General features: G+C 38.8%; 1 protein-coding gene across 1 annotated transcript in view; it reads left to right on the top strand.

Moving 5' to 3' along the window:
• PIP5K1B (phosphatidylinositol-4-phosphate 5-kinase type 1 beta) overlaps positions 1-15894 on the top strand; it is a 357761-nt gene that overhangs the window by 259274 nt on the left and 82593 nt on the right. The window contains exon 13 of the mRNA XM_068974227.1: positions 9890-10034. Within this exon, the coding sequence (XP_068830328.1) occupies positions 9890-10034 (145 nt within the window). The remainder of the gene's footprint in view (positions 1-9889; positions 10035-15894) is intronic.

Genomic DNA, 15894 nt, shown 5'->3' on the forward strand with positions numbered 1-15894 from the left:
AGAACATACTAAAATATTCAGAAACAAAGATCTATAATCCCACTACCTGAAGGTACCAAATCTGAAGATTTTGGTATTTTCACTAGTAGACCTTGGTCTGTGCTTATATATATATATATATATATTTTTTTTTTTTTTTTTCAAACACACATAGACATTATATACCTATACAAGGCAGGAAGAAAAGGGGACAACAGAGGATCAGATGATTGGATGGCATCACGGACTCTATGGACATGAGTCTGAGTTGCTGATGGACAGGGAAGCTTGGCGTGCCGCAGTTCATGGGGTCGCAAAGAGTCAGACATGACTGAGCAACTGGACTGACCAACAGCATAGCAGTGAATTACCAATTTATTTTGGTCCTTTAAATGAGTTTAATAGAAGTTTTATAATTTTCTCCTGGCATGTCATGTTCCTACCTTTTGTTAGATTTATTTCTCAAATGGTTGTAGAGATAAAGACAGATAAATGTTTTCTGTCTTTTCAGATAGTGTATCTTTAAGATTTGGTTTTTCTGGCTATTTGTTGCTACTGCATAGACCTCACATCTTTCTTACTTCCTGACTAGGGCTTCTGGTACACTGATGAATAGAAGTAGTGCTTGTGGGCAGCCTTGCCTCATCCTGATTTTAAAAGGGAATTCTTCTAATGTTTCACTTCTGAGAAAGTAGTTTGATGTATCAGATACCATAGTCAAGTCAAGGATGTTCCTTTTTATTCCTAGTTTCTAAAATTTTTATCAAGAATGAGTGTTGCATTTTATTAAATGTTTTTCTCTATCTATTGAGTTAACCATTTGGATTTTCTCTTCTAATCCTGTAAGAGGAAGTAACATTTTAGATTTTATTATCAGTTTATTCTTTTTGGGAATCCCAGCATTTCCAATTTCTTTTACTTCCTGTAGAATATTAGATCTCTCCTTCGGGTTTTATTTTCCTCAGAGTCTTTAAAATAGTGTGTTCATCCTTGGCCCTTTTGCAGCACTTACCCATATGTGACAAGTTGGATTTCTTTAACTTTTACCCAGATTTAGCAATAGCAAGAGTTACTGAATTGTCCTTGCTCCTCACTCTGAGTTAATGGCTCTAGTTTCTGACATCCATGCTCTTTCCCTAGCTTCCCTGCATTGGTATCTCCCTACCACACTGCTTAATTCTCTACAATTAACTCTTTTTTTTTTCAAGTTTTTTTTTTTAATTTTAATTTTTACTTTATTTTGCTTTACAATACTGTATTGGTTTTGCCATACATTGACATGAATCTGCCACGGGTGTACATGAGTTCCCAATCCTGAACCCCCCTCCCACCTCCCACCCCATATCATCTCTCTGGATCATCCCTGTGCACCAGCCCCAAGCATCTTGTATCCTGTATCGGACATAGACTGGCAATTCGTTTCTTACCTGATAGTATACATGTTTCAATGCCATTCTCCCAAATCATCCCACCGTCTCCCTCTCCCACAGAGTCCAAAAGTCCGTTCTATACATCTGTGTCTCTTTTGCTGTCTCGCATACAGGGTTATCATTACCATCTTTCTAAATTCCATATATATGTGTTAGTATACTGTATTGGTGTTTTTCTTTCTGGCTTACCTCACTCTGTATAATCGGCTCCGGTTTCTCCACCTCATTAGAACTGATTCAAATGTATTCTTTTTGATGGCTGAATAATACTCCATTGTGTATATGTACCACAGCTTTCTTATCCATTCATCTGCTGATGGACATCTAGGTTGTTTCCATGTCCTGGCTATTATAAACAGTGCTGCGATGAACATTGGGGTACATGTGTCTCTTTCAACTCTGGTTTCCTCGGTGTGTATGCCCAGCAGTGGGATTGCTGGGTCGTAAGGCAGTTCTATTTGCAATTTTTTAAGGAATCTCCACACTGTTCTCCATAGTGGCTGTACTAGTTTGCATTCCCACCAACAGTGTAAGAGGGTTCCCTTTTCTCCACACCCTCTCCAGCATTTATTGCTTGTAGACTTTTGGATTGCAGCATTCTGACTGGTGTGAAATGGTACCTCATTGTGGTTTTGATTTGCATTTCTCTGATTATGAGTGATGTTGAGCATCTTTTCATGTGTTTGTTAGCCATCTGTATGTCTTCTTTGGAGAAATGTCTATTTGGTTCTTTGGCCCATTTTTTGATTGGGTCGATTTATTTTTCTGGAATTGAGCTGCATAAGTTGCTTGTATATTTTTGAGATTAGTTGTTTGTCAGTTGCTTCATTTGCTATTATTTTCTCCCATTCAGAAGGCTGTCTTTTCACGTTGCTTATAGTTTCCTTTGTTGTGCAGAAGCCTTTAATTTTAATTAGATCCCATTTGTTTATTTTTGCTTTTATTTCCAGAATTCTGGGAGGTGGATCATAGAGGATCCTGCTGTGATTTATGTCTGAGAGTGTTTTGCCTATGTTCTCCTCTAGGAGTTTTATAGTTTCTGGTCTTACATTTAGATCTTTAATCCATTTTGAGTTTATTTTTGTGTGCAGTGTTAGAAAGTGATCTAGTTTCATTCTTTTACAAGTGGTTGACCAGTTTTCCCAGCACCACTTGTTAAAGAGACTGTCTTTAATCCATTGTATATTCTTGCCTCCTTTGTCAAAGATAAGGTGTCCATAGGTGTGTGGATTTATCTCTGGGGTTTCTATTTTGTTCCATTGATCTATATTTCTGTCTTTGTGCCAGTACCATACTGTCTTGATGACTGTGGCTTTGTAGTAGAACCTGAAGTCAGGCAGGTTGATTCCTCTGCTTCCATTCTTCTTTCTCAAGATTACTTTGGCTATTTGAGGTTTTTTTGTATTTCCATACAAACTGAAATTATTTGTTCTAGCTCTGTGAAAAATACTGCTGGTAGCTTGATAGGGATTGCATTGAATCTGTAGATTGCTTTGGGTAGTATACTCATTTTCACTATATTGATTCTTCCTATCCACGAACATGGTATATTTCTCCATCTATTAGTGTCCTCTTTGATTTCTTTCAGCAGTGTTTTATAATTTTCTATATATAGGTCTTTAGTTTCTTTCTGAGTCTGAAGTCGCTCAGTCATGTCCGACTCTTTGCAACCCCATGGACTGTAGCCTATCAGGCTCCCCCATCCATGGGATTTTCCAGGCAAGAGTGCTGGAGTGGATTGCCATTTCCTTCTCCAGGGGATCTTCTTGACCCAGGAAACGAACCTGGGTCTCCCGCATTGCAGGCAGACGCTTTACTGTCTGAGCCACCAGGGAAGCCTGAGGTATATTCCTAAATATTTTATTCTTTTCATTGCAATGGTGAATGGAATTGTTTCCTTAATTTCTTTTTCTACTTTCTTGTTATTAGTATATAGGAATGCAAGGGGTTTCTGTGTGTTGATTTTATATTCTGCAACTTTACTATATTTATTGATTAGCTCTAGTAATTTTCTGGTGGAGTCTTTAGGGTTTTCTATGTAGAGGATCATGTCATCTGCAAACAGTGAGAGTTTTACTTCTTCTTTTCCAATTTGGATTCCTTTTATTTCTTTTTCTGCTCTGATTGCTGTGGCCAAAACTTCCAGAACTATGTTGAATAGTAGCAGCGAAAGTGGGCACCCTTGTCTTGTTCCTGACTTTAGGGGAAATGCTTTCCATTTTTCACCATTGAGGATAATGTTTGCTGTAGGTTTGTCATATATAGCTTTTATTATGTTGAGGTATGTTCCTTCTATTCCTGCTTTATAGAGAGTTTTTCTCATAAATGGATGTTGAATTTTGTCAAAGGCCTTCTCTGCATCTATTGAGATAATCATATGGCTTTTATTTTTCAATTTGTTAATGTGGTGAATTACATTGATTGATTTGCAAATATTGAAGAATCCTTGCATCCCTGGGATAAAGCCCCCTTGGTCATGGTGTATGATCTTTTTAATGTGTTGTTGGATTCTGATTGCTAGAATTTTGTGAAGGATTTTTGCATCTATGTTCATCAGTGATATTGGCCTGTAGTTTTCTTTTTTTGTGGCATCTTTGTCAGGTTTTGGTATTAGGATGATGGTGGCCTCATAGAATGAGTTTGGAAGTTTACCTTCCTCTGCAATTTTCTGGAAGAGTTTGAGTAGGATAGGTGTTAGCTCTTCTCGAAATTGTTGGTAGAATTCAGCTGTGAAGCCATCTGGAACTGGGCTTTTGTTTGCTGGAAGATTTCTGATTACAGTTTCAATTTACTTCAAAACCATAGATGTCTCATAACTCATTACTGGACACTTCACTGCACTCCAGAGAGAAGAAATCCAGCTCTACCCACCAGAACTCCGACACAAGCTTCCCTAACCAAGAAACCTTGACAAGCCACTGATACAACCCCACCCACAGTGAGAAAACTCCATAATAAAGAGAACTCCACAAATTGCCAGAATACAGAAAGGCCACCCCAAATGCAGCAATATAACCAAGATGAAGAGACAGAGGAATACCCAGCAGGTAAAGGAACAGGAGAAATGCCCACCAAAGCAAACAAAAGAATAAGAAATAGGGAATCTACCTGAGAAAGAATTCCAAATAATGATAGTGAAAATGATCCAAAATCTTGAAATCAATATGGAATCACAGATAAATAGCCTGGAGACAAGGACTGAGAAGATGCAAGAAAAAAGTTTAACAAGGACCTAGAAGAAATAAAAAAGAGTCAATATATAATGAATAATGCAATAAATGAGATCAGAAACACTCTGGAGGCAGCAAATAGAATATCAGAGGCAGAAGATAGAATTAGTGAAATAGAAGATAGAATGGTAGAAATAAATGAATCAGAGAGAAAAAAGAAAAACGAATTAAAAGAAATGAGGACAATCTCAGAAACCTCCAAAACAATATAAAATGCTCCAACATTCCAATTATAGGAGTCCCAGAAGAAGAAGACAAAAAGAAAGACCATGAGAAAATACTTGAGGAGATAATAGTTGAAAACTTCCCTAAAATGGGGAAGGAAATAATCACCCAAGTCCAAGAAACCCAGAGAGTCCCAAACAGGATAAACCCAAGGCGAAACACCCCAAGACACATATTAATCAAATTAACAAAGATCAAACACAAAGAACAAATATTAAAAGCAGCAAGGGAAAAAAAAACAAATAACACACAAGGGGATTCCTGTAAGGATAACTGCAGATCTTTCAATAGAAACGCTTCAGGCCAGGAGGGAATGGCAAGACATACTTAAAGTGATGAAAGAATGTAACCTACAGCCCAGATTACTGTACCCAGCAAGGATCTCATTCAAATATGAAGGAGAAATCAAAAGCTTTACAGACAAGCAAAAGCTGAATGAATTTAGCACCACCAAACCAGCTCTCTATCAAATGCTAAAGGATATTCTCTAGAAAGGAAAGACAAAAAGGTATATAAACCCGAACCCAAAACAGTAGAGTAAATGGCAACGGGATCATACTTATCAATAATTACCTTAAACGTAAATGGGTTGAATGCCCCGACCAAAAGGCAAAGACTGGCTGAATGGATACATAAACAAGACCCCTCTATATGCTGCCTACAAGAGACCCACCTCAAAACAAGGGACACATACAGACTGAAGGTGAAGGGCTGGAAAAAGATATTCCATGCAAATAGAGACCAAAAGAAAGCAGGAGTAGCAATACTCATATCTGATAAAAATAGACTTTAAAGCAAAGGCTGTGAAAAGAGACAAAGAAGGCTACTACATAATGATTAAAAGATCAATCCAAGAAGAAGATATAACAATTATAAATAGATATGCACCCAACATAGGAGCACCACAATATGTAAAACAAATGCTAACAAGTATGAAAGGGGAAATTAACAATAACACAATGATAGTGGGAGACTTTAATACCCCACTCACATCTATGGACAGATCAACTAAACAGAAAATTAACAAAGAAACGCAAACTTCAAATGATACAATAGACCAGTTAGCCCTAATTGATATCTATAGGACATTGCACCCCAAAACAATGAATTTCACCTTTTTCTCTAGAATTAACTCATTTTTAAACTGTGATAAACTTTCAGATAGTGTGCTCAATATGGCTTCTGTCAGCTATGCTTATTTAAACGTGTATATATTGCTTCTAAAGTATAAGCTGTGAGTCCAGTTGTTAATCTAAGGGGATAAGTATAATAAATACACTACATAGCATCTAGAAAGTCTGGAAACAGGAAGTAGTGCACAAATCGTGCATTTTTTTCAAATGAACTATTGGACCTATTGCTTTAAATCGAAAGGCACTTCACCAGAAAAGGTCTGCTGAAGGTTGAAGAACCTGTTGAGCATATTCTTTGAAACTGTTGACGTATTATTTTTAAATGAATTTATCTGGACAATTCTCTGCATTTACAAAGTTTGCTGCAATATTCAGTCTTTTTATAATACTCTGTATTTGGGGACTTCCCTTTCAGAGTGCACCAAGTCATTACCAAACACCCCTCTAGTTTTTAATCATGTGTTTTCTGTCATTCTCAGTATGTCTGGGTTGTATTCGTTTTCTTTTGCCATGTGACAAATTACCAGAAGGTTAGCAGCTTCAGTTCAGTTCAGTCGCTCAGTCGTGTCCGACTCTTTGCGACCCCATGAATCGCAGCACGCCAGGCCTCCCTGTCCATCACCAACTCCCGGAGTTCACTCAGACTCACGTCCATCGAGTCGGTGATGCCATCCAGCCATCTCATCCTTGGTCGTCCCCTTCTCCTCCTGCCCCCAATCCCTCCCAGCATCAGAGTCTTTTCCAGTGAGTCAACTCTTCGCATGAGGTGGCCAAAGTACTGGAGTTTCAGCTTTAGCATCATTCCTTCCAAAGAAATCCCAGGGTTGATCTCCTTCAGAATGGACTGGTTGGATCTCCTTGCAGTCCAAGGGACTCTCAAGAGTCTTCTCCAACACCACAGTTCAAAAGCATCAATTCTTCGGCGCTCAGCCTTCTTCACAGTCCAACTCTCACCTCCATACATGACTACTGGAAAAACCATAGCCTTGACTAGATGGACCTTAGTCGGCAAAGTAATGTCTCTGCTTTTGAATATGCTATCTAGGTTGGTCATAACTTTCCTTCCAAGGAGTAAGCATCTTTTAATTTCATGGCTGCAATCACCGTCTGCAGTGATTTTGGAGCCCCCAAAAATAAAGTTTGACACTGTCTCCACTGTTTCCCCATCTATTTCCCATGGAGTGATGGGACCGGATGCCATGATCTTCATTTTCTACCTCCACTTATTATCTCCTAGTTCTGTAAGTCAGAAGACTAGCAAGGTTTACCTGGTCCTCTGGACACAACTTTATCGGGGTCACCTCAGAAACGGGTCATCAAGGTGTCGGCTAGGGTGAGTTCTCATCTGGAGGTTCTGGAGAAGACCCCTCCTCCAAGCACTTCCTATTGTTGGCAGAATTCACTTCCTCACAGTCGTAGGGCTGAAGTACTCATGTCTTTGCTATCTGACAGGTGTGGGCCAGGCTCACCCCTAGAGACCATCCTTGTTCCTTGCCATGCAGCCCTCTCCATCTTCAGACAGAGAATTTCCTGCAAGTCAGTGCCTCTCACACTTGCAATCTCTGCCATGACCCTGTCTGACCCTTTAATATAGTTAAAGGGTTCACATGATTAGGCCAGGCCTACCTGGATAAAGGGAGGACCCTCTGACTAACTCAGGGTTAACTAATTAGTAGCCTTAATTAAATATGTGAGATTCCTTTTGCCACATAAGATAAAATAATCACAAGAGTAATATCTCATCATTCTCCCAGCTTCTACCCACACTCAAAGGGAGATTATATAAGGGTACAGGTCACTGGGGAACATTCTAGAATTCTACCCACCACACTAGTTAGTTTTTTAAAAAACTGAAGGGTATGGGCACATAAGGAAACAGTTCTCTGGTTTATTGAGCTGCTCCTAAGAGTCAGCTACCTGGCGTTTGGGTGCTCTCTGACCCAGGCCCAAGTCACTGGACAAGTAGTGTTTTTCTATAATCTATCACTCAGGAAGCCTCTGGTTTATGAAGTCAAGCTGAGTATGCTCAAGACCCAAGTCTGTATTAGTTGTTCTCAGTCCACCTCCATCCACCTTATATTTAATAGTGATTTATTGGAATCTGATGTGAGGTTGTGTTTCAGATCCATTTTTCTATATTCTTGAGAATTTTCATATTTTTCTGCGTATTTAATGAGAATGTGGAATCAAGTATGTTGAAGATTGCCAGCCATTTGTCAACTGCTAGACTTGTTGATTTTTGAATGTTGAGTACTTGTGTAATTTTTTATGCTCATCCGTTAGTCATCATGGCAATTCTTTATTTTGATCTGACTCAGAGGCAAAACTGCACCATCTCCTACACTTTAATGTGTATCTAGTCTCCTAGTCCAGAGTCCAGGCCTTCTGTGCCTGCCCCCTTTTCCCTCCATTACTCACCCCACCTCTCCATCTATATCCCTCCACATCCAAAGTCCAAAACCTCACACTCATGTAATTGTGCCAATTAGGGTCAATTTCCATTCATACACTTATGACAGTACATAATTCTGAGCCTATGATACCTATAAAGGAATACCACAAACACCTTAAGGCTATATTGTATTTATTATCATCTGTTCTAGCTTACTTTGGGGAAAGGATCAAAAAGAATCCACTGTACAGCATAGTGACTCAAGTTAATAGTAACTGTATTGCATATTTGAAAGTTGCTAAGAGAGGAGATCTTAAAAGTGCTCATCACCAGAAAAAAATGCTAATAGTGTGTGTGGTGAAGGGATGTTAACTCAACTTATTGTGATGATCATTTTATAATATATATCGGGTTAGCCAAAAAGTTCACTTGGGTTTTTCATACCATCTTACAGAAAAAAACCCAAACAAACTTTTTGGCCAACCCAATAAACATATCAAATCACTATGTTATATACCTAAAACTGATCCTGTGTTATTGAATATGTGTCAGCTGTAGTTCCATAAAATTAAAAAATAATGTATCTCCATGAGGGGGAAAAAGGTCCAACTATGGAATGATAAAAACAAGATTCATTCAAAGTATTCTATCTCTGGGAATTTATATGTCCCTTTTAAAAGGAACTCTTATCTCTGTGGTTGGTCCTTTAAGCAAAATACTATCTCTTGACAGGCTGACCAGTAATTGATGTGAATTTGTCCATTGGGAGAGGATGATTTAAAATGATCCAGTTCAACTGTCAAAAAAAAAAAAAAAATCCACGTAGACTCAGAGTGAGCATAGACTGTTCTACTTTTCTGATGGGGGATACTCTTGCATGAGAATTTCCATAGGTACCTACATTTTAAAGAAAAATGAGTTCTCATTAAAAAAAAAAAGCAGTCTTGCTTGTTAAAATATAATATCAAGAAGAGCTGTGAATAATATTCACAGATGCCCACATGGGCTCAAACAGGGTTAAGGTCTAGCTGGCTGTTAGTCTCTGAAGCATTTGTTTCTGGCTCTTAGCAATCTGAGTTCTTAGATCTGCACTGAGAATCACAGATGTGAGCATAGCCTCACAATGGGGATCAGGTTCACTGTTTATACATTTGCCAATCATCCTTTTAATCTCTGTCGAATTATCTCTTCAAGCTCCTAGGAGTTTTTTATGTCATCTTTTGAAACAGTAAATCACTTTATTAGGTTTGAAAAAGAACATTCATAATGTCATTTCCATTAGCCATTTTGTAAATTAGTCCAATTTCCTTTCTGTTTAACATGTTTGCAAGAAGCTATTTACATTTCTGCTGCAGTTCAGAAGAGCACAATTAATTCACAATTTAATTTGCAGCCTGATATGTAAAATGAATGCTTTTGACTCATTTAGATTATCATAGACACTGAAACAACATTTATTAGTGAGATTCATGAGGGCTTGTTTTGCTTTTTGTCACCCAGCACTGGGATCCCGACACAGGCCAGATCTGGTGCCTAGTACTCCATCGCTGTTTGAAGCCGCTTCCTTGGCGACCACAATTTCATCTTCTTCCTTGTTTGTCAATGAACATTATCCACATGACAGGACTACGCTTTATTCAAACAGGTAATACTTAGTACAATCAAATTACCAATCAGCTATTACCATGTTAATGTCACAGCTAGACCAGCGTCTCTGAATGAGTCATCCAGTCATCTGTGACATCCAGGTTATAACCATTGCCTGCCCTGTAAGTTAAACAGAAAATCTGGATTTTTACTGTGGTAGGAGGGAAAACTTTCCTGATTTTTATTCATAGTTAATCATTATGTCCTGTAGAAAGTATATATACTTGATTCTGTGGGAAAAAAAATGTGAATCTTTCATCATTTTTGTTTTAACAATCTTACGAATTTTTGTAAAGTGAGCACTCTTGGTTAATATTTTCACAAATAGCTGCAAAGATATTTGAATATTTTCTTTTCGTATGAGTGATCTTAGTAGCCATGATAAACAGAATAACAGCCCTCCAAAATTGTCTATGTCCTAATCCCCAGCACCTGTGATGCTCTACCCTTATATAGTGAAAGGGGCTTTGCCAATATGACTAAGTTAAAGATCTGGAAATGGGAAGAGTATCCTGAATTGTCCAGATAGACCCAGCACAATCACAGGGTCCACATAAGAGGAAATCAGGAAAGATTAGAGTCAGACAAAGAGGTGTGATGGCAGAAGCAGAGATAAGAGAGAGAGGAAGATTTGAAGATGCTACATTTTTGGCTTTGAAGGTATACAAAGGGACATGAGCCAAGGAATGCAGGCAGAGTCTAAATGCCAGAACACGCAAGGAAACAGTCTGCCTTAGAGCATCCACAGAGGAACACAGTTCTTCCGACCCTTTGAATTTTAGGACTCTGACTGCTAGAGCTATAAAATAATAAATCTCTCTTATTTTAAGCCATGAAGTTTATGACCGTTTGCCACAGAAGCAATAGGAAACTAATACAGTGACTCTCAAACATTTACTGTGAATCTGAATGTTGGGGTGGGTTACTGAAATTTCTTGGATAAAAAGCTAATTTTTGTTAGATATTTTTCTAATAAAAAATTAGATAAAATGTTCTCAAACACTGGTTCTAGTAATAGAAAATATCTTTACAAAAAGACCACAACATTGTGAGATTAGCTATTTTTTCTGTTTTTATATAGGCATTTTTGTAACTAGCTTCAATTACAGGGTAGGGATGACTGTGTATACCTTCTCAATAATTATCTGTTAAATGTTGAACTGGTTCTTGTTAAAATTCAGCTCTCAAGAATCAAGACCAAATTTGTACAAGTGTTTTTTATACAGTAAGTCATTTTCCCCCTCCAACCTAGCAACTTGGTTCACCTCCAGAAAGAGGACTCAATATGATAGATTCATTTTTAATGTGTTCATCCTTGTAAATCCTAGCTTGGTCCTCAGCAGGTTAAGATTTGGTAGTTGAAGCTTCTGTAGAAATTCCTTTTTGTTGCTGCTCCCTTCTGTCTCAGCTAGATACAGGTTAGGTGGTAGCAGGTGAGACAGTCTGAAAAAGAGGAAGGAAGGACAAGGTGAATCACAAATCTTCCATTTGGATCACTCTACTCTAGGAAAATAATCATCCGTTGTAACTTATTCAACTCATCTGAACTGTAAAAGTAATTTGGGTAGCTTCTTCAGATTAGAAAAATTGAAAGTAATTTATACCCTGAATGTGTACCTTGAATGTTCAAATTTGTTATGTAAATTAGTCAAGCAACAGTCTTTCCTGTTCATACAGTACAGCTGTGAAGACTGTTCTTTTGCTCTCAAATGTAAATAGCAGCTCAAAAAATGGAAAGTCAGGAAGTTCTTTGAAAGGTCAAAATCAATTCTCATGTGAAGCTGTGGTGGTTTCTTTACCATTGGACAGTTGGATGTGCTGTTAAATTACATATTAGAATTTTAAGCACAAAAAATACAAGGGTTTTGTATGTTTGTTTTTGGTGGAAGTGGTTGTGGTTCAGTCTCTTGACCAGAGGTGTTCAACTCTTGGGTATTTATAAGGTTCCTTGAGGATCTGAATCAGAGTTCCTTCTAACTTCCAATCCTTTCTGGCCAGCTTGGGAGATACCTTGCCTGCTCCAGGGCTGTGGTATACAACTCTTGATACCTTTATTTATGCTGATACAGGTTATCATTTAGATGGGAAAAGCATCAGTGTTGTCTATGATATTTTCCCCTTTCTCTCTCTTTTTTTTAAGTGAATTGTTTGAAAAAAATCTTCTGTGGCATTGTATCTCCAACTTGCAATTTGATATATTTAGCTATCCATCTGGGTTCAGTTGCAAGAACAAGAAACCACTCCATCTTAAGCAGAAAGGGATGTGATACAGAGAATTCACAAAGTCTTTAAAAAGGCTGGGGGTGCATTATGCTGTGGATGGGACATTAGAAAACCCACTCCAGGTATACACCCCCGAGCTGGCCCACCAGTAGCCTTGCAGCCTTTGTCACAGTCAAGTGGAGGTCCTGCCCGAGGGATGCAAGCCAGAGAAAAGCATGTTGTGAACCAAGAATATTTTTAAAAGAAACCAAAATTTTAAAATCATATCACTAAATCATCACTAAGTAATCATATTATATTTCACTAGGGAAATTATAAGGAAAAGGTGCAAGAAAGGCACAGAGGTGCTGAAGAACCCTGAAGAGAAATAATGGTGATTCAACGCCCTGGGAATCAATATGCCTACTTTCCCACCCACCATGCCCACCCCTAATTACTCAGCAGGGAAGCCTTACCAGCCAATTGAAAAGAAGTTGTCATATTTTGTTCCTATCCTTTTTTTTCCTTTAGAGTCCTAGTCCTACATGGTGTCTCTTGAGGCAATACACAGACAATATTCTGATTCTCTTCAGGCCCACTAAAGTTTAAAAACTAATCCAGACAGCCTGTAAAGAAAATTGATGTTGTAATTCATGTTAGGTTTTTCCTTTTATGAATCATTTTTATGTTAAGGCAGAGTGGTCTGTTTTCCCACTTCCACATTATACTATACATATCTGTACTTAGATATGCTGTAAATATTTCAACTAGCAGTTGTCATTGTGTCCATCCTTTTAGAATCTTTTAAGTTTGAAATGTGTCAGTTAGTGCCTAGATATTTCCAGTCCTGAATAATATACTGTAGTGGGCTGCTGCTATCTCTTAGGATTACTACTTTTCTTTTTTTAAAAAGATTATTCTTTGTGACTTCAAAAATTACAGTAGCAGTTTATTCTTTCCTTTAAGTGTACTCTAAAATTTGACTAGGAAACAAAAAAACACTATCATTTTTAAAGTATATATTTGACCTGATTCCTGGGAGTATATATTTTCAAGTTCTTCTCAACAGTCCTATGTTCAGTTCAGTTCAGTCTCTCAGTCGTGTCCGACTCTTTGCAACCCCATAAATCGCAGCACGCCAGGCCTCCCTGTTCATCACCATCTCCTGGAGTTCACTTAGACTCACATCCATCGAGTCCGTGATGCCATCCAGCCATCTCATCCTCGGTTGTCCCCTTCTCCTCCTGCCCCCAATCCCTCCCAGCATCAGAGTCTTTTCCAATGAGTCAACTCTTCTCATGAGGTGGCCAAAGTACTGGAGTTTCAGCTTTAGCATCATTCCTTCCAAAGAAATCCCAGGGCCGATCTCCTTCAGAATGGACTGGCTGGATCTCCTTGTAGTCCAAGGGACTCTCAAGAGTCTTCTCCAGCACCGCAGTTCAAAAGCATCAATTCTTCGGTGCTCAGCCTTCTTCACAGTCCAACTCTCACATCCATACATGACCACAGGAAAAACCATAGCCTTGACTAGTCGGCAAGTAATCTCTCTGCTTTTGAATATGCTATCTAGGTTGGTCATAACTTTCCTTCCAAGGAGTAAGCCGTCTTTTAATTTCATGGCTGCAGTCACCATCTGCAGTGATTTTGGAGCCCCCAAAAATAAAGTCTGCCACTGTTTCCACTGTTTCCCCATCTATTTCCCATGAAGTGATGGGACCAGATGCCATGATCTTCGTTTTCTGAATGTTGAGCTTTAAGCCAACTTTTTCACTCTCCTCTTTCACTTTCATCAAGAGGCTCTTTAGCTCCTCTTCACTTTCTGCCATAAGGGTGGTGTCATCTGCCTATCTGAGGTTATTGATATTTCTCCCAGCAATCTTGATTCCAGCTTGTGTTTCTTCCAGTCCAGCGTTTCTCATGATGTACTCTGCATAGAAGTTAAAGGAAGCAGGGTGACAATATACAGCCTTGAAGTACTCCTTTTCCTATTTGGAACCAGTCTGTTGTTCCATGGCCAGTTCTAACTGTTGCTTTCTGACCTGCATACAGATTTCTCAAGAGGCAGGTTAGGTGGTCTGGTATTCCCATCTCTTTCAGAATTTTCCACCGTTTATTGTGATCCACACAGTCAAAGGCTTTGGCATAGTCAATAAAGCAGAAGTAGATGTTTTTCTGGAACTCTCTTGCTTTTTCGATGATCCAGCAGATGTTGGTAACTTGATCTCCGGTTCCTCTGCCTTTTCTTAAGCCAGCTTGAACATCTGGGAGTTCACAGTTCATGTATTGCTGAAGCCTGGCTTGGAGAATTTTGAGCATTACTTTACTAGCATGTGAGATGAGTGCAATTGTGTGGTAGTTTGAGCATTCTTTTGCATTGCCTTTCTTTGGAATTGGAATGAAAACTGACCTTTTCCAGTCCTGTGGCCACTGCTGAGTTTTCCAAATTTGCTGGCATATTGAGTGCAGCACTTTCACAGCATCATCTTTCAGGATTTGAAATAGCTCAACTGGAATTCCATCACCTCCACTAGCTTTGTTCGTAGTGATGCTTTCTAAGGCCCACTTGACTTCACATTCCAGGATGTCTGGCTCTAGATGAGTGATCACATCATCGTGATTATCCAGGTCATGAAGATCCTTTTCGTACAGTTCTTCCGTGTATTCTTGCCACCTCTTCTTAATATCTTCTGCTTCTGTTAGGTCCAGACCATTTCTGTCCTTTATCGAGCCCATCTTTGCATGAAATATTCCCTTGGTATCTCTAATTTTCTTGCAGAGATCTCTAGTCTTTCCCATTCTGTTGTTTTCCTCTATTTCTTTGCATTGATCACTGAAAAAGGCTTTCTTATCTCTTCTTGCTATTCTTTGGAACTCTGCATTCAGATGCTTATATCTTTCCTTTTCTCCTTGGCTTTTCACTTCTCTTCTTTTCACAGCTATTTGTAAGGCTTCCCCAGACAGCCGTTTTGCTTTTTTGCATTTCTTTTCCATGGGGATGGTCTTGATCCCTGTCTCCTGTACAGTGTCATGAACCTCATTCCATAGTTCATCATGCACTCTATCTATCAGATCTAGGCCCTTAAATTTATTTCTCACTTCCACTGTATAATCATAAAGGATTTGATTTAGGTCATACCTAAGTCGTCTAGCGGGTCATGGTGGAGAGGTCTGACAGAGCGTGGTCCACTGGAGAAGGGAATGGCAAGCCACTTCAGTATTCTTGCCTTGAGAACCCCACGAACAGTATGAAAAGGCAAAATGATAGGATACCGAAAGAGGAACTCCCCAGGTCATTAGGTGCCCAATATGCTACTGGAGATCAGTGGAGAAATAACTCCAGAAAGAATGAAGGGATGGAGCCAAAGCAAAAACAGTCCTATGTTAGAGCATGCAATTCATAAGAATACAAAGAAACTGTTATAAGCTCTTGCTTCCCAGTCAAATGGTGGGATTTTAATTCTGAAGTTTTGATGCTTGAATTTTTCTTTCCTAATAAGAATTCTATTTTTTGAGATATAAATTGAGCACTAAGGAATGCAGAGGCAAACGTGTTTTACCTCAAAGTTAAGAACAGTTTAGTGTTGTGGAAGTTGGATGTGCACATGAATGTTAATTCTTTCTGTGATTTCCTGCACAGTTGGTAGCAAACGTGAAGC

The sequence above is a fragment of the Capricornis sumatraensis genome, chromosome 6 (assembly GCF_032405125.1).
Source record: "Capricornis sumatraensis isolate serow.1 chromosome 6, serow.2, whole genome shotgun sequence".
NCBI lineage: Eukaryota > Metazoa > Chordata > Mammalia > Artiodactyla > Bovidae > Capricornis > Capricornis sumatraensis.